Source organism: Hyla sarda, chromosome 11 (genome assembly GCF_029499605.1).
Source record: "Hyla sarda isolate aHylSar1 chromosome 11, aHylSar1.hap1, whole genome shotgun sequence".
In the NCBI taxonomy this organism is placed as follows: Eukaryota; Metazoa; Chordata; class Amphibia; order Anura; family Hylidae; genus Hyla; species Hyla sarda.
This window is the reverse complement of record NC_079199.1, coordinates 67,242,180-67,262,337: the sequence shown is the minus strand read 5'-3', so window position 1 is coordinate 67,262,337 and position 20,158 is coordinate 67,242,180. Positions and strand designations below refer to the sequence as shown.

Below are 20,158 nucleotides of genomic sequence, written 5' to 3'. Positions count from 1 at the left end.
TGACACGCCCCCTCCAGCCTGCACAATGAAAAAGTAACTCACCAGCAGATAAATGCTTATATCTCTGGATATATAGGCATTGCATTTTCAATTTTTGCTCCTTGCCTTTAGAAAAATCATAACTCTTTCAATTTTGCACCTAAAAATCCATATGATTGCTTATTTTTTGCGCCACCAATTCTACTTTGTAATGACATCAGTCATTGTGCCCAAAAATCTACGGTGAAACGGAAAAAAAAATCATTGTGAGACAAAATTGAAAAAAAAAATTGTTTTGTAACTTTTGGGGGCTTCCGTTTCTACATAGTACATTTTTCGGTAAAAATGACACCTGATATTTATTCTGTAGGTCCATACGGATAAAATGATACCCTACTTATATAGGTTTGATTTTGTCGTACTTCTGGAAAAAATCAACTTCATGCAGGAAAATTAATACGTTTAAAATTTTCATTTCTGACCCCTATAACTTTTTTATTTTTCCATGTATTGGGCGGTATGAGGGCTCATTTTTTGCACCGTGATCTGAAGTTTTTAACGGTTTTTGCATTGATAGGACTTATTGATAGGACTTTTTTTATGATCTAAAAAGTGACCAAAAATGCACTATTTTGGACTTTGGAATTTTTTTGCATGCAGGCCATTGACCGTACGGTTTAATTAACAATATTTTTTTTATAATTCGGACATTTCCGCACGCGGCGATACCATATATGTTTATTTTTATTTACACTGTGTTTTTTTTTTTTTATGGGAAAAGGGGGAGGATTCAAACTTAGGGAAGGGAACAAAAGGGAACGAGGGAACAAAATAGGGAAGGGGTTAAATGATATTTTCACTTTTTTTTTGCAGTGTTATAGCTCCCATAGGGACCTATAACACTGCACACACTGATCTTTTACATTGATCACTGGTTTCTCATAAGAAACCAGTGATCGATGATTCTGCCGCTTGACTGCTCATGCCTGGATCTCAGGCACTGAGCAGTCATTCGGCGATCGGACAGCGAGGAGGCAGGTAGGGACCCTCCTGCTGTCCTGTAAGCTGTTCGGGATGCCGCGATTTCGCCGCGGCTATCCCGAACAGCCCACTGAGCTAACCACCATGGTTTCAGTTACACTTTAGACGCGGCGTTCAACTTTGAATGCCGAGTCTAAAGGGTTAATAGCGCGTGGCACAGCGATCAATGCCGCACGCTATTAGCCACGGGTCCCGGACGTTGTTAGAGGCTGGGCCCGACCCGCTTTGACGTGGGGCCACGCCGTGGCCCTGCGTTATAGATCGGGAGCGGACACATGATGTTCCAGTACATCATGTGTCCTTAAGGGGTTAAAAGTGCCTTTAATGACTACTGCATCTCAAGCATTAAGGGCTTCATTAGTTGTTATAAATACCTAGCTAGGACTTTGTTTACTGTGATGCTTGATGGCATGGTTAGAAATATCACACCAATCATCATAAAGAAAGAATAAAGAAAGCATAGCACTGACCAGGTAATCTTTAATGCAGAAATTACTTTATTCCGGAGGCGGATACAGAGTGCATTGGAGCAGACTCACATTGAAGACTTTGGGCTACGGACCATGTCGTGCAAATGCACTTCTTCAGGCTCTGATATGGCCTGAAGAAGCGCATTTGCGTGACACTGTCATTGCTGGTTAGTGCTCCACTTTCTTCTTTCTTTATAGGGATTCATGTGATGTTGTATACAGCGTTTGATGCACTTCGACCATGTTAAAGGACAACTGCAGCGGCATTACACTTATCTCCTATCCACAGGATAGGGGACAAGTGTTTGATCGCGGGGGTCCGACCACTGGGCCCCCCTCCGTTCTCCCTAACGGGGCGCCACCATAAGCGCTCATGGTGAGCACTAAGGCACGTACCGTCGACCTAGAGGTCGACTGTGACGCCCCGTCTCCTCCCCGTCCCCATACAATTCTATTGGGGAGACGGGGAGGCACGAATGCTGCCTCCCCGCCTCTCCCATAGAGATGTATGAAGGAGGCGTGGCGGCCTCAACGTCATGCTTCCCCGTACAGGAGATCACAGGGGGCCCCAGCGTTCGGACCCCCCGCGATCAAACACTTATCCCCTATCTTGAGGATAGGGGATAAGTGTTTGTAACGCTGCAGATGTCCTTTAATATTGGGTCAGCACATAAGGAGGTTAAAGACAGCATTAGTGTGAATAAGGTGTCAGAAGAGCGAGTGAATGTAGTGATGCACGGACTTAGAGACTTTTGTGGAGTTGCATGTTAGAAATATCACTATGTCAGAAGAAAAAAACTATTTAGAAATGGAAAACGGCACCCGAAGAATTTGTTTTCAGTGAGAAAGTAAGGTTGCATTTTTATCTGATGGGTGAAAATAAATACACGCTTTAACCTCACTATGAGGCTGAAAATGTTGCATTTATTATCTGATGGGTGAATAAAAGGCATGTTACTTCTTCAATAAACAACTTTACTTGGAGTGCAATTTACTAATGAACTGGAATTCCAAGAGTCCTCAGGAATTATTTGCAGTGGGTCATGGCAGCATAAGGGTGCTCTAATAAGTACTAAAGATGCTTGTCATTTAGGGTTTAAATAATTTTAAGACAGCAGTATTCATAAAACATTTAGTGAAATCTTTTTGATTAATTTAGAAAAAACACATGTGTTAAGCTATTAATTTTTTCTTGTTTGATGTTTTTCTGCACACAGCCTGAAGGTTTGTATATTTATCAAATAACCTATTTTATGTGTATATAGCGTATGTGTGCGTACTTACAGTATATACGTAATAACTCCAATACTCCTGTAAAACAAGCACAAACACAATTTAGATAACAAATTAAAATAAATGATGAGAGCATTGCTGCACCTTAAAAATTATTGGATAAAAATCTCACAATTCCCAAATCCAGAGATTCCATTAAAACGTAAATTATTAGAAGTAATTTGAAAAATTTAAAAAAGATTTAAAGGTAAAAAATGTTTTTATTATTCTTAATAAAGGGGTATTCCAGGCCAAATTTTTTTTAAATATCAACTGGCTCCGGAAAGTTAAACAGATTTGTAAATTACTTCTATTAAAAAATCTTAATCCTTCCAATAGTTATTAGCTTCTGAATTTGAGTTGTTGTTTTCTGTTTAACTGCTCTCTGATGACTCACGTCCCGGGAGCTGTGCAGTTCCTATGGGGATATTCTCCCATCATGCACAGCTCCTGGAACGTGACATCATCATTGAGCAGTTAGACAGAAAACTTCAGAAGCTAATAACTATTGGAAGGATTAAGATTTTTTAATAGAAGTAATTTACAAATCTGTTTATTTTTCCGGAGCCAGTTGATATATATATAAAAAAAGGTTTTGCCTGGAATACCCCTTTAATAATAATATTATAGTGTAAAAACATTTATCCTTTCATTCAACTGTGCATGCCAAACATTACATTAAGAGTTACTCACAGAACCCTGATATTGCCACTGACCCAGTCTCCTGAAGGCTTGTTCCACAGCTGATCACTGGGTATTTTACACACAGCAATAATAGTTTTATTTGGCCGATAATCGCCCATTGATTCAGAGGATGTTAAATTACCATATTTACTGCTATGCTAATCCTCAAATTCAATGCTTTCCTTAGGACATGTTCACATTGACTAAAAGCGTGCTGAAAACCACACAACAAAAACCATTGGCGGGACTAGTCTTACTACTCAAATACACACCCTCTACTTATAGACAAGAATGAAACCGAACCATTATTGGAAAAATTATTTAAAGGAGATATCCGGTGGAATTTTATTTATTTATTTTTTATCCATAGTGACGGGCTGCATACAAACTTTAACTCACCTTCTGTAGCTCCCCAATGTGCTGATATTGGTCTTCTATCTCCTAGACCAGGTCCTCTTCCGCATCTTGGAGCCCAGCGTGTCACACTGCGATCAGCTTATTACCGGCTCCAGCGATAGCTCAGTGAGCACAGTGTTATGCCACAGACCCAGGCAGAAGGCAGGGTCCAGGCTCCTTACATGAAATTTTGCTCAGTGTATCACCGACAGAGGCGGGACATCCCTGCAGCCGGTGATAAGCTGAGCATCATGTGATGCGCCAGGCTCCAAGATGCGAAAGAGGACCGGGCCAAGAAAATAGAAGACCAATATCGGCACATCGGGGGAGCAACGGAAGGGAGTTATAGTTTATTATTTTATTTTTCGCAGTACAAGTAGATATACTGTATATACTGAACTGTATCTAATTATTGTCTTAAAAAAAGAGGGAAGATACTACCAATCTACTAAATAAATATATATATATATATATATATATATATATATATATATATATATATATATGTCAAATAGAAAGGAAGAGCAGCACACCGGAGTAGTGAAGTACAGATGGTGGGCGCAAGCAGTCACAGGGACCCTGGTCCTGGGTCCAACGAGGTAGATACAAGAAGGTTGACTTCAGCAAACCAGCATATTCAATAAAGGATGTAGCTTTATTACATAAATACAGTGTCTACGTTTCTCTGGTCTCACACCACCATTGTCAAGTCAAAGTGCAAGTGATCCAATGGGGTTTAAATACACATAATCATGTCACTCAATTTGCACACATCATATAATACTTAAACATGAACAAAGTATTCAATATAAAATCGTGCATATGAAAATACAGATAAGGGACATAATATATGTACTGCTAATGTTTTTGTTCCTATTAATACAGTTTATGTTCCTCAGGACAGCTTTGTATTCTCTGACTTTTCTCTTAATTTACAGAGTAACTTTAACCCTCCTTTACAGTCAAATGCATTTGACACATATTGTGATTTAGTTCAAAGAGAAATTGCTCATATTAAGGATGCTGGAAATATACATAGGAGACATAATTTGACTAGACACCAACGGGATGCACTTTCCTCCCTGATGCATGATCGCAATTAGTGAAGCCCGCTGACAAGGGCGGAGCCATTGTGATCATGGATCGGGACAAATACATCCTGGAAGCGGAACGTCAATTATGAGATTCATCTACATATTTTTAATTGAGTAGAGTTCCTACTCAGGTGATAGGTTCGAGAATCAAAGCTGTCCTGGATCAAGCACTACAAAATTCTTTGATTGACAAAACCCTATATAACTATTTGTTGGTGCTTCATCCTGTTACCACTTTACTTTATCTGCTCCAGATGATCCACAGATCGCTAATGGGAATCAAGAGAGGTGGCGATCATGCCAGTATTCTTAAAAAGAGGGAGCTCAAATGGATCCATGAACTTCAATCTTTGAAACTAGGGGGACTCAATGTCAACTTTACAGTCACACATCAGATTTACAACAGTTAATATTGTGCTGGAATGTGTTCTGTAATTTCCCTACTTCTTAGGCTAGTGCACTGAGATCCCTACTAACTTGTTGTTACGCCGAGCGCTCCGGGTCCCCGTTCCTCCCCGGAGCGCTCGCCTCATCCTCGTTGCTGCACCGCCCCGGTCAGATCTCCTGACCGGGTGCGCTGCGGTACCGCCTCCAGCCGGGATGCGATTCGCGATGCGGGTGGCGCCCGCTCGCGATGCGCACCCCGGCTCCCGTACCTGACTCGCTCTCCGTCGGTCCTGTCCCGGCGTGCGCGGCCCCGCTCCCTAGGGCGCGCGCGCGCCGGGTCTCTGCGATTTAAAGGGCCAGTGCACCAATGATGGTGCCTGGTCCAATCTTCCAATTACCTTGATTAGTGTGTTCACCTGTGCACTCCCTATATATACCTCACTTCCCCTTCACTCCCTTGCCGGATCTTGTTGCCCTTGTGCCTAGTGAAAGCGTTCCCTTGTTTGTTCCTAGCCCGTGTTCCTGACCTCCTGCCGTTGCCCCTGACTACGATCCTTGCTGCCTGCCCCGACCTTCTGCTACGTCCGACCTTGCGTCTGTCTACTCCCTTGTACCGCGCCTATCTTCAGCAGCCAGAGAGGTTGAGCCGTTGCTAGTGGATACGACCTGGTCACTACCGCCGCAGCAAGACCATCCCGCTTTGCGGCGGGCTCGGGTGAAAACCTGTAGTGACTTAGAACCGGTCCACTAGCACGGTCCACGCCAATCCCTCTCTGGCACAGAGGATCCACCTCCTGCCAGCCGGCATCGTGACAGTAGATCCGGCCATGGATTCCGCTGAAGTTCCTCTGCCAGTTGTCGCCGACCTCCCCACACTGGTCGCCCAGCAAGCCCGACAGATCGCCCAACGAAATCACCAGCTGGCATACTTGACCTCCGTGACACTGCAACTTCAGTCACAGATACAGCAGCTTCAGTCACAATTTCAGTCACAGCTACAGCTGCAACAACCATCTCCTCCGCCGGCTCCTGCAACTCCTCCGCAGCAACCGGCCGCTCCTAACCCCTGCTTGTCCCTGCCGGACAAATTTGATGGGGACTCTAAACTCTGCTATGGTCTCCTTTCTGGAAAGGCCTTGTCTGGGGCCACACCACTCTGGGACCGCAATGATCCTGCCACAGCCACAGTCCAGTCCTTCTTCGCTGAGGTCCGTGGTGTCTTCGAGGAGCCTGCCCGAGCTTCTTCTGCCGAGACTGCCCTGCTGAACCTGGCCCAGGGTGTTTCTTCCGTTGGCGAGTACGCCATTCAGTTCCGTGCTCTTGCTTCCGAGTTGTCCTGGAATAGTGAGGCTCTCTGCGCGACCTTTAAAAAAGGCCTATCCAGCAACATTAAAGATGTTCTGGCCGCACGAGAAACTCCTGCTAACCTACATGAACTCATTCATCTTGCCACTCGCATTGACATGCGTTTTTCCGGATGGCGTCTGGAGCTCCGCCTGGATATGGACTTTGTTCGCACGAGGCGTTTTTTCTCCCCGGCTCCTCTCTCCTCTGGTCCTCTGCAATCCGTTCCTGGGCCTCCCGCCGTGGAGGCTATGCAAGTTGACCGGTCTCGCTTGACACCTCAAGAGAGGACACGACGCCGCATGGAGAATCTTTGCCTGTACTATGCCGGTACCGAACACTTCCTGAAGGATTGTCCTATCCGTCCTCCCCGCCTGGAAAGACGTACGCTGACTCCGCACAAAGGTGACACAGTTCTTGATGTCAACTCTGCTTCTCCACGTCTTACTGTGCCTGTGCGGATATCTGCCTCTACCTTCTCCTTCTCTACTATGGCCTTCTTGGATTCCGGATCTGCAGGAAATTTTTTTTTTGGCCTCTCTTATCAACAGGTTCAACATCCCTGTGACCAGTCTCGCCAGACCCCTCTACATTAATTGTGTTAACAATGAAAGTTTGGACTGTGCCGTGCGTTACCGCACGGAACCCCTCCTAATGTGCATCGGACCTCATCACGAAAGAATTGAGTTTTTGTTCCTCAGGTTCTTTGGACCCAAGAAGAGGGGGAGACCCAAGGGGGGGGGTACTGTTACGCCGAGCGCTCCGGGTCCCCGTTCCTCCCCGGAGCGCTCGCCTCATCCTCGTTGCTGCACCACCCCGGTCAGATCTCCTGACCGGGTGCGCTGCGGTACCGCCTCCAGCCGGGATGCGATTCGCGATGCGGGTGGCGCCCGCTCGCGATGCGCACCCCGGCTCCCGTACCTGACTCGCTCTCCGTCGGTCCTGTCCCAGCGTGCGCGGCCCCGCTCCCTAGGGCGCGCGCGCGCCGGGTCTCTGCGATTTAAAGGGCCAGTGCACCAATGATGGTGCCTGGTCCAATCTTCCAATTACCTTGATTAGTGTGTTCACCTGTGCACTCCCTATATATACCTCACTTCCCCTTCACTCCCTTGCCGGATCTTGTTGCCCTTGTGCCTAGTGAAAGCGTTCCCTTGTTTGTTCCTAGCCCGTGTTCCTGACCTCCTGCCGTTGCCCCTGACTACGATCCTTGCTGCCTGCCCCGACCTTCTGCTACGTCCGACCTTGCGTCTGTCTACTCCCTTGTACCGCGCCTATCTTCAGCAGCCAGAGAGGTTGAGCCGTTGCTAGTGGATACGACCTGGTCACTACCGCCGCAGCAAGACCATCCCGCTTTGCGGCGGGCTCTGGTGAAAACCTGTAGTGACTTAGAACCGGTCCACTAGCACGGTCCACGCCAATCCCTCTCTGGCACAGAGGATCCACCTCCTGCCAGCCGGCATCGTGACACTTGTTTATTGTGTAATGTAGTGTCAAGTTTGGACCGGTGGCTAAACTGAACGATCCCTGATAATGGACTCAAGATTTTTATTCTAAGTTCTCTATTCTAAGTTCTTGTACCATATTATTTGTCTTTTTTTTTTCTTTTTTGTCCTTTTTTTTTTTTTTTTTTTTACTGCAGTTATGTGCTTAGCCAGTGAAAAGGAGACATCTTTAGTTTATATCTGATATTATGGTTATATATGTTTTGAGGGGCTTCGATAGTAAAAGTATGTTATATTCACTATGGCTTAGGACCCTCGGAGTGTGTTTGTCTATCCATGAGGGGCAATAATATTCTTACAACACTCTTATTTTATTAACCCATATACCCTTGGACCCCAGGTGTTATTTTTGGGGAATTGACACCTGGTTGTCAGACCTCAAACCCGGTAGCCACCTGTGCCGCTCTCTGGTGGGACCTAATGTGGTTGGGTTGCCTCGGGTGGGCTTATTTAGCATGCCCGGTATGTTTGTACATTGTGACTAACAGTGGGCATCCTATTGATCTTTTTCCACTCTGATATGCCCATTCACCTTATTCTCATTATTATAAATGGTAACTCTGTTACTGTATTTTATAGCTCCTTATCACTTTTTTTTACCAGATACTTTAATTAATTTGCGCTATATTGCGCTGCGCCTCCCTTATACTCTGCACGCAACTGCCTAGCCATGTGCTTTTGTTTGGCCAAGTGACCACCCATATATGCTCTGCACTGATGCACTTATACACCACGCCCAACTATCTAATGGCTGCGCTGAGTATTCGCTGCTGATGCGCATGCACGGAGGAACATGTCAGCTGCATACTATGTGCCCCCCTACGTATGTCTATGTCTGTTAGTTCATTGGCTCAATACCTATCATGCAGAAGCGCTGTTGAGTATATGAGTATATGTCTGAGTATATGATGTATGTAAATTAATGAGTCACATGATTATGTGTATTTAAACCCCATTGGATCACTTGCACTTTGACTTGACAATGGTGGTGTGAGACTACAGAAACAGTCACTGTATTTATGAAATAAAGCTACATCCTTTATTAAATACGCTGGTGTGGTGCAGTCAACCTTCTTATATATATATTATTATTATTTTTAAGCATTAACTAGATATACTGTACTGTATATACTATCAATAATTAGATAAACTGTGCTGTATACACTGACAATTAGATATACTGTACTGTATATACTATATCTACTTGTGGACAGTCATTTGGTGATGAATATTTTTATTGCTAAGCATCTTGAAATATTTTAACTGTTTTGTCAACTTACAGTGGGGCAAAAAAAGTATTTAGTCAGCCACCAATTGTGCAAGTTCTCCCATTTAAAAAGATGAGAGAGGCCTGTAATTTTCATCATAGGTACACCAGCTAAGAGAGACAGAATGGGGGGAAAGAATACAGGAAATCACATTGTAGGATTTCTAATCAATTAATTGGTAAATTCCTTGGTAAAATAAGCATTTCCTCACCTACAAACAAGCAATATTTCTGTCTCTCACAGACCTGTAACTTCTTTAAGAGTCTCCTCTGTCCTCCACTCATTACCTGTATTAATAGCACCTGCTTGAATTTGTTATCAGTATATAGACACCTGTCCACAACCTCAAACAGTCACACTCCAAACTCCACAATGGCCAAGACCAAAGAGCTGCCGAAGGACACCAGAAACAACATTTTAGACCTGCACCAGGTTGGGAAAACTGAATCTGCAATAGGCAAGTAGCTTGGTGTGAAGACATCAACTGTGGGCACAATTATTAGAAAATGAAAGACATACAAAACCACTGATAATCTCCCTCAATCTGGGTCTCCACGCAAAATCTCACCACGTGGTGTCAAAATGATCACAAGAACGTTGAGCAAAAATCCCAGAACCACAAGGGGAAGGGGAACCTAGTGAATGACCTGCAGAGAGCTGGGACCAAAGTAACAAAAGATACAATCAGTAACACACTACGCCACCAGGGACTCAAATCATGAAGTGCCAGACGTGTCCCCCTGCTTAAGCCAGTCCATGTCTGGGCCTGTCTGAAGTTTGCTAGAGCTAGGATGATCCAGAAGAGTATTGGGAGAATGTCATATGGTCAGATGAAACCAACGTAGAACTTTTTGCTAAAAAAAAAAACCTCAACTCACCATGTTTGGAGGAGAAAGAATGCTGAGTTGCATCCAAAGAACACCATACCTACTGTGAAGCATGGGGGTGGAAACCTCATGCTTTGGGCTGTTTTTCAGCAAAGGGACCAGAACGACTGATCTGTGTAAAGGAAAGAATGAATGGGACCATATATCGTGAGAGTATGAGTGAAAACCTCCTTCCATCAGCAAGGGAATTGAAGATTTCCGTTTTGTTTCAGCATAACAATGATCCCAAACACACCGCCCGGGCAACAAAGCAGTGGCTTCGTAAGAAGCAGTTCAAGGTCCTGGAGTTTCCTAGCCAGTCTGCAGATCTCAACCGCACAGAAAACCTTTGGAGGGACTTGAAAGTTTGTGTTGCCCAGTGACAGCCCAAAAACATCACTACTCTAGAGGAGATCTGCATTGGATGAATGGGCCAAAATACCAGCAACAGTGTATGAAAACCTTGTGAAGACGTACAGAAAATGTTTTGAGGTTTGGGTATATAACAAAGTATTGAGATCTTTTGTTATTGACCATATACTTATTTTCCACCATAATTTGAAAATAAACTCTTTAAGAATCAGACAATGTGATTTTATGGATTTTTTTTTCTCATTATGTCTCTCATAGTTTAGGTATACCTTTGATGAAAATTACAGGCCTCTCATCTTTTTAAGTGGGAGAACTTGCACAATTGGTGGCTGACTAAATACTTTTTGCCCCACTGTATCACTATTATTTTTAGTTTTGAAGAGAATCAGAATCACCAGCACAAACCTATCAGTTTAGGCTTGACGTGCGGGTGACGCTGATGACAATGGTATTAAACATTTGCTGATGTGTGGCTCCATTATTCCCAGTTTTCTTATTATGAGCAGCTTGGTGGACTCAGGGCATTCCCAAGCCTCAAGTGTAATGTGATGTCCGGCCTGGATCTTCAGTGTAAACGTCCTCCTACCCAGGGGTCAAGTCTTGGGGAAAAAAAGTGTGGGAACTCACCCAAGATTTCCAATTAAAGGGGTACTAGACATCTTATCCCCTATCCTAAGGATAGGGGATAAGAGGTCTGATCCTGGGGGTCCCGCCGCTGGGGACCCCTATGTTCTCCCTGCTGCACTGGGCGATCGTTTAGAGCATTGGGTGCAGCGCCGGAAGCTCGTGACGTCACGACCCCTCAATCCAAGTCTATGGGAGGGGGCGTGACGATAGACTTGTATTGAGGGGGCATTACTGTGACGTCACGAGCCTCTGCCCCGCATCACCAGTTATCCAGCATGGAGCGAAGCTCGCACCATGCCCTGGATGTCTGGGGTGCTGCAGCCGAGATCGCGGGGGTCCCAAGCAGCAGGACCCCCGCGATCAGACATCTTATCCCCTATACTTTGGATAGGGGATAAGATGTCTAGGGGCGGAGTACCCCTTTAAGGGCTGGTCCTGCAGTACTCCTGCTAATGTGAACTGCATTCCTGCTGTGGAAAAAGTGCAGGAACTCTGTTCCCATGAGTTCCTGCAGGACTTGAGCCCTGCTCCTACCCCTTGAAATCTCTGTTGCGAGCAGAGAATTTTTACTTCATATCGCTGCTGCACTATCGCCGCTGACAGGATGTATGAAGGAAAATTACAAGAGAGATTTCACAGGGGAGGATTAACACAAGGGGGCGTGATCGCCAATGTCACCCTTAAGCGGCATTTTAAAGGGTCAAAAAAGCATTGCTGGTTGCATAGGGGGCTGATTGGGGCCCTCGTGGCACAATAGTAGGATCCCGATTAGTTGACATGACATGCCTCCGTGCCATTGCTCTTCTTCTCCAGACAGCTTCAGTAGGCTGGAGAAGCTGGGCGCCCATAACGCCAGCAGAGAATTGAACAGTGTATGCAACTGAAAGATTGCATGTAATAGTCCACAATGGGATTTAAAAAATAGTGAAAACAATTTTATGTATAAATGTGAATAAGCTCCTTCCCTAATAAAAGTTTAAATCGCCCAACTTTTCCCATTAAATTAGGGGTCATTGATACATTTGAGAGCTTCCCAGGGCATACAGTAATGTACAGTCTGAATTTACCTTTACTGATAAGTTCATGTCTTGAGGTAATAGCATGCTGTGATGTCGGTATGTGTGAAAAACTTACCACATATCAGTCGGTGGTCCTAGTGGTTCATAGTTTATTACTTCAGGAGCTGCGTGACCAACACATAAAAACATTGGAATTACTCTGGCTGTTGATTTGGTAAAAGGGTTTTCCAGGCTTTTGGGTTGACGGCCTTTCTATAAAATAGGCCATAAATCGCTGATCAACCACTCCTATACAATGAATGGCCCAGGGATTTTGACCAGCGGGGTGCCGTGTGTTGGAACCCCACTGTTAAGGGACTAACGACCTATCCTGTGGATAGGCCATCAATCCAAACTTCTGAAAAACCACTTTAACAATTACATTTTGTCATAACTATTAGTGTTGAGAGCGAATATCCGAAATGTGAATTTTTACTGCCAATATTGGTACTTCCCGATTTCGCAAATATTTTGAATATAGCGCTATATATTCGTAATAACGAATATTTGGTTTTGTTTGTTTCTTTCTTCACATTACACATCACAACAATGTGTACTGTGTAAAAAAAAAAAAGTCATCATCCCTCCCTGCTTCCAGCTTGTGGTCCAAAGAAGGCTCCAATATTATTTACTGTGTGAGTTGGTGTGGAGCGCAAATATTTCCTATATGAGAATATGCAAATATTTGCGAATGTCGGCAGTTCCAGAGGTCACTGATCCCTCCCATTTAGCTTGTGGGGCAATGAGAAGGATGCAAATACAGTTGTCAGAGGTTAGCAACATCCCCAGTAACCAATAAGAAAGTTGCCCACCTCTACCCCTTCACTATATAAGATTACTCCGAGTAGCATTTTTTTTTTTTTGCAGTTTCATGTGGTTGTGAGAGGAGAATGAACACTGTCTGTGCTGTACTTTTTTTTTAAAAGCAAATCAAATCATGTACTGAATCGATTGGTTCTAGTGTAGGGTATAGTGTTAGTTGAAAGATATAATCAATATAAGAATTTGATTACGATTTTCGCATGGAAAAACAAAGTGAACGGACATTGCGAATATGCAAATTTCACGAACATAGGGCGAATATTCATCCATATATTCATGAAATATCGCTAACTGGAATATGGCCCATGCCGCTCATTACTAATAACTATATGTTAACCCTAAATGATAGTGCTCATGCCCAAAATGTAGGAATGCAAACCTCACACATTATGCAGGCCTGCTCCATCAATAAATATTGGAGCAACTTCTATCAGATTTATTTATTTATCTATTTCTTCATTCATTTATTTAAAAATGCCGACCCTTGAAGAGCTTCGTATAGGAGCAGGTGGGAAATTGTAACACCAATGTTACAGTTTATATATATTTATATTATAGATAATCTTCTCATAAATTACCACACCTAATCAGATTCCCTAAACTTGGGTAATATATAGAGACCGCTGTGCTTGTACATTACCAATATACTGAGGTGTCCCACATAGGCTCTTAAATACTGCTCCATCTTCAATTTTTTGGGCCAATCCGAAGTCAATAATTTTAATCTTTGGGTGTGGCACATCCTTCTGTTGGAGCATAATGTTTTCTGGCTGAAAGAAAAATAGAATAAATCTGGGAGTTTTTTGTTTTTTCTCCTTGCCTTCTAAGATCCATAACTCTAATTATTCTGTAATTAAACCTTTCATTTTTCTTTACAAATGTACAACAAAACCAAAAATAATATGTGGAATGAAATTGGAAAAACAAAAAAACACAATTTATCTAATTTTGGGGGATTTCATTGTTACTCAGAGCATTGAACAGTAAAACCGACGTTAACCTTTTTCAGTTTTTCTCTCTTTTTATTTATTTTTTACACATTTTTATAAAATTTTCTCCCAAACAGAAATTAAAGAGAAAACAATGTCACATTACAGCAACACATGGCATAAAGTAAACCATGAGAGTGTATGTGAAGCATGAGGATCAATAGTAGAGGTGAGCGAACTTTTTAAAAATTTGATTCGGCAGATTCGAAAAAATTTGGTTTGATCCGAATTTATTTGCGGTGAATCTATATTAAAAACGGCTATTTCTGGACTACAGAGAGCCTCAATAGGGATGTAGAACACTTTTCTGTGTTCTAACACGCATATGGAGTGTGCAGGGGTAGTGAAATAATACTGTGATTCAGTATGACATGCAGGTTACAGGCATCGCTTTTAGAATCACTGCCGCAGAGCGGCACAATGACAGAGCCTGGAGGTGGCAATCAGTATGAGGAGACCATATAGTGGCCTGGAGCTCGCAGCAGCATGAGTAGACACTAGGGCTTCACAATCCCTAAGATTAAAAGATGAATTTAGAAATTTAAACTGAAGATTTTGGGTAGCTAGTGCTACCATAACAACATTTTTATTCCCAGACCCAGCAGAATCAGTAAACCATATATTGGCTGAATGACACAGCCTTGAGTTGGCTGAAGCATGAGTAGACACCAGGGCTTCACAATCCCTAAGAAAAAAGAGACGAATTTTGACATTTAAATTGAAGATTTAGGGTAGCTAGTGCTACCATAAAAAATGCTTAGACCCAGACCAGGACCAGCAGCATCAGTAAACCATATATTGGCTGAATGACAGCCTGGAGTTGGCTGAAGCATGAGGAGACCATATAGTGTCTGAATGGACCAGCCTGGAGTTGGCAGCAGCATGAGTAGACACTAGGGCTTTACAATCCCTAAGATTAAAAGATGAATTCTGAAATTTAAACTGAAGATTTAGGGTAGATAGTGCTACCATAACAACATTTTTATTCCTAGACCCAGGCCCAGCAGCATCAGTAAACCATATATTGCCTGAATGACACAGCCTGGAGTTGGCTGAAGCATGAGGAGACCATATAGTGTCTGAATGGCACAGCCTGAAGTTGGCAGCAGCATGAGGAGACCATTAAAATGTAAGATTTTGAAATTGAAATTAAGGATTTTGAAATTGAAATTTCACTACTCTGCCATACATACTTATTGAGTATATGAGGGAAGTCCAAACGCTTCACTTTGCATAAAACAGTATTTGTCTACAACAGCAGCAGGTGTGTACTATTGGCTGTCCTTTCACAGTATATGGACCCTTGTCAGATTAACAGGTACAAAATAGTACACTACTTAGATGTAAGTATGTGGTATGCACTTATGAGGGCAGAAAAATTTGCTACAGTACGCTTAAAAATACTTATTTTTACCTGTGTCCCAGATTCCAAAATTCCTTCATAATCAGAAATTGTCATACATACATACATACATACATACAACATACGTTCTCTGAAGAACATTAGATGATATGAGTAATGTGTGTTCCAGTGACATTAGCTCATCGGAGGAACAGGAAAACATGATACAACTTAATTCTGCAACTGAAGAACCACAAAAAAGAATGAACGACTTAAAGCCTACTGGAACTGAGGAACTTCAAAATGGTAAATCCACCACCTGGGATAGTCAGTCAATTCCAACAGCCTGTGGTCAGTATCCACAGTTCCCTGTTTCTGCTAGTCCTTGGCAATATTCCTTTTATTACTGGTCTGGTATCAACATGGCAATAATGCTGGGAGAGTAACTCAAGGATACCAACATGCTTCCTACAACACACAGTCGATATATGGAGACCATATTGGCTGAATGACACAGCCTGGAGGTGGCTGAAGCATGAGGAGACCATATCGTGTCTGTTTGTCACCGTGTGGAGTTGGCAAAAGCATGAGGAGACCATTGAAATGTAAGAATTTTAAACAGAAATGTAAGATTTTGAAATTGAACTTTAATACCCAAGTTTTAGTGTCCCAGGCCCTGGCGTGTGGGTAGAAAGGACCAAATCTAACAAGGAGTCAAATGTCACATGGCAGCACAATGACAGAGCCTGGAGGTGGCATCAGTATGAGGAGACCATGTAGTGGCTGAATGACTGCCTGGAGTTTGTGGCAGCATAGGGAGACCATATAGTGTCTGAACGAGACACCCTGGAGGTAGCTGAAGCATGAGGAGACCATATAGTGTCTGAATGGCACAGCCTGGATGTGGCTGAAGCATGAGGATACAATATAGTGGCTGAATGGCACAGCCTGGAGGTGGCATCAGGAGTCCTGAAAGTGACCCTAATGCAAGGAATTTCTGAAACTGGGGACTAGCACCTTAATTATGTTTTGAAGTATCCATGGCAGTACAATGACAGAGCATGGAGGCGGTAGCAACAGCATGAGGAGTCCATAGAGCAGCACAATTAGAGAGCCTGAAGGTGGCAGCATCAGCATGAGGAGACCATATGGCGGCACAATGACAGAGCGTGGAGGTGGTAGCATTAGAATGAGGAGATCATAGAGCAGCACAATGACAGAGCCTGGAGGTGTGAGCAGCAGCATGAGGGCCATGCCAACTGAGGGTTGAGTCTGAGGAACCCACAGACTGTTGACTGGGGGTGTCGGATCTCACTTGGAATGAAGAGGATGACTGAGTGAACTGATCAATCACGGTTGCTGGTCGCGACATGACTGCTAGTTGACACAGGGAGCTCAGACCTCTCACTGCCACTCCGGCTGCCACACACCCCCACTGTGCTGCGACCTCTACCTGCGCCTGATGAATTTAGGCTTCTGCCACTACTCTGTGCACGTCCTAGCACTACTCTGCCTGACATACTTATTGCGTATATGAGGGGAGTACAATACGCTTCACTACGCTTAAAACAGTATTTGTCTAGAGCAGCAGCATGTTTCTACTATTGGCTGTCCTTCCATAGTATCTAGGCCCTTGACAGATTAACAAGTACAAAATAGTACACTGTGATTTCTATCCCCTCCTTTTTTGTTTTAACATGTGCTGCACTCTTCCCCACCCCCTCAGCCCAACCCTATATAAGTAGTAGTTAGCTACACATGGGCCATTTCTTTCCTAGCAGCCTCCCAGTCTGACTGGGAGAGCATGGTAGGTGAGCGATTGCACCTTGTTCACACTGGTGTGGTGCTGTGCGGTGTCCGTTGCTGCCGTGGCGCCGTGTCTGCGGGGGAGGGGGGGGTTTGCGGCCCACAGACTGGTTTGAGTGGAATTGGGGCTGCTCTGCCGGTGGGTCATTCCCCCCAGTGGGCATTGGTGTCGCGGCGGTGGTGGTCGCCGCCCGGTGCTGCGCCATTTTATGCTAGGGATGTTAGGGACCCACTCTAAATAGGTGGCCTTGACGTGGCGAGTGGGCTTGTTCTTTTTGATCAAAAATGTATACTAACAACCTGTTAGTTTTTGATATTATGCTGAGAAGCAATCAGATCATTATACAAGATTGTAGATGTGCACAATGTCTGTTTTTCTACCCGAATTCACAAAATAGTACACTACTGTAGGTATGTGGCAAAAAATGCGCTACAATACGCCTAAAAACTGTATTTTTGTAAAACACCAGCCGGTGATTACTTTTCTCTGTCTTTTCACAGTATGTAGGCCCTTGACAGATTAACAGGTAAAAATTAGTACACTACTTAGATGTATGTATGCGGTATGCACTGATGAGAGCAGAAAAATGCGTTACAGTATTCTTAAAAAAACGTATTTTTGTAAAACACCAGCAGTACACAATAGTGCTGCAGCCAAAAAAAGCTGTATACTAAACACAAAATTGCACTCTGTCAAAGACTATTAGGAATGGACTGTTGTGTATTATACCATCTACAGACTAGCATAACCAGCAGGCAGAGGCGGACTGACTGGCCGGTCTGATCAGACATCGCCCGAGGGCCCGGCCGGGTTCAGGGCCAGTCGCCGCCCCCGCTACTGAGGATCTGGGACACTTGTCCCTTCTGTCTGAGCCGCATCTGCAGCGTACACAGAGGAGACGTGACCTCCGCCCACACACAGCATGCTGTACAGGCGCCGATGACGTCAATAATCAGCACCTGCACGGCGGAGGGGAGAAGACACGGTACCATGCTGTTGAGAAGATCGCTGCGTGGGATATCAGGTGAGCATCACTTTTTTTTTTGACCCTGCCTATATCTATGGGAAAGAGGGGGGGGGACTCTGCCTATACTTATGGGGAAAGGGGGGGGGGGGGGACTCTGCCTATACCTATGGGGAAAAGGGGGAGGGGGTGGGTAACTCTGCCTAAACCTATGAGGAAAAGGGGGGGCACTCTGCCTATACCTATGGGGAAGGGGGTGGGGTAACTCTGCCTATACTTATGGGGAAAGGGGGGTAACTCTGCCTATACCTATGGGGAACGGGTAACTCTGCCTATACCTATGGGGAAAGGGGGGGGGGTAACTCTGCCAATACCTATGGGGAAAAGGGGGTTTAACTCTGCCTATACCTATGGGGAAAGGGGATTCTACTGCCTATACCTAAGGAGAAAGGGAGTTAACTCTCTTCCTATACCTATGGGAAAGGGGGGTTAAGTCTGCTGCCTATACCTATGGGGAAGGGTGGGGGGCTAACTCTGCTGCCTATACCTTTGGGGAAGGGTTGTTAACTCTGCTGCCTATACCTACACGGAAGGGGGGGTTAACTCTGCTGCCTATACCTACACGGAAGGGGGGGGGGCTACCTAACTTTTTACCTGGATGTCTAAATACTTATCTACATACAGGCTGTCTAACTAACTACATAGCCAGCTGCCTAACTATGTGCATACCTGGCCTTCATACATGGCTGCCTAGCTAGCCCCCTACCTACCTGGCTTGTCACCTACCTACATATCTAGCTTCCTGATCTACCTACCTAGTTACCTGTTTACCTGGCTACCTACCTACCTGCCCATTTACTGTTCCGGACATCAAGGCGGGCATTATTACAGTTTGTGGGCCTATAGATGGAAAGATTGTGTAGAGGAGGGGAGGGCACTGGAAAAATGCAGAGTCTGACATGTTTGTCCTGCAGATGTTAAGAGATCCACATGGCGGTCTGATCTGGACGGAGAAGAAAAGGAAAGACGACAACACTGATCAGAAAAGACGTAATTGTGAGTCCCAAAATGTAACTGTAATCACTTCTATGGTGTACAGATCCTGTGTGCAGCTGATATCTACTACAATATGGTCCTGTATATAATCACTCATTGTATAAGTGATTATAGTACAGTATGGCGGTATTATCCAGTTATTGTGTGTTTCCTACATATATAAATTTTTATTTATTGTGGGTGTGGTATTTGGGTGTAATAGGGGTGTGGCAGAATATTTACAAGCTGCAGAGCCTAGCAGGGGCCCTTTCCTTTTTTTGGTCCGGGGGCCCCGAGTGTTGTCAGTCTGCCCCTGCCAGCAGATAATTTTTTGTGGAACACAGACACTGAATTGCGCTGAAAAATTATTGCTGCCGCCTCTGCCAAAGTTTATGAAGTTGAGGCAGCTTGTTGAAATGTATGAGGCAACACACAGCTATGTGCCCCTCTCTGTAATACGATGCCGAAGAAAGTGACTGGGAGGTTAATGGCTGCAGCAAAAATACTTTTCAGTGAAAAAAACACTGCTCTCTGTCCCCCAGAACGCTGATGTGACTAGGATGTGAAACTCTGCTGGAATGAGCTTTTCTGTGTAACACACACAGCGATGTCCATCCTATCTCTATGGAGTGTAATGAATTATATGAGGAGCCGCAAAATGGCTGCTGATTATATAGGGCTGTGACATCACAAGGGTGACTGACTGTATCCTGCATGTGAGTCTAGGTCATCCCGCCTACTTCCCTTCCTGCCTTGCCTTCTCAAGGTTCCTTGCCCCATGTACTGACATGTGGATCTGCCATTTTAGATGCCCTGGAGCCTGCACCGCAGTAAATGGA

General features: G+C 44.3%; 1 protein-coding gene across 20 annotated transcripts in view; it reads right to left on the bottom strand.

Moving 5' to 3' along the window:
• LOC130294838 (death-associated protein kinase 2-like) overlaps positions 1-20,158 on the bottom strand; it is a 318,537-nt gene that overhangs the window by 57,082 nt on the left and 241,297 nt on the right. For all 20 annotated transcript variants that reach the window (XM_056544924.1, XM_056544914.1, XM_056544908.1 and 17 more), the window contains 3 exons: positions 13,823-13,952; positions 12,437-12,485; positions 2,775-2,801 (listed from right to left, as the gene is read on the bottom strand). In XM_056544924.1, the coding sequence (XP_056400899.1) occupies positions 2,775-2,801; positions 12,437-12,485; positions 13,823-13,952 (206 nt within the window). The remainder of the gene's footprint in view (positions 1-2,774; positions 2,802-12,436; positions 12,486-13,822; positions 13,953-20,158) is intronic.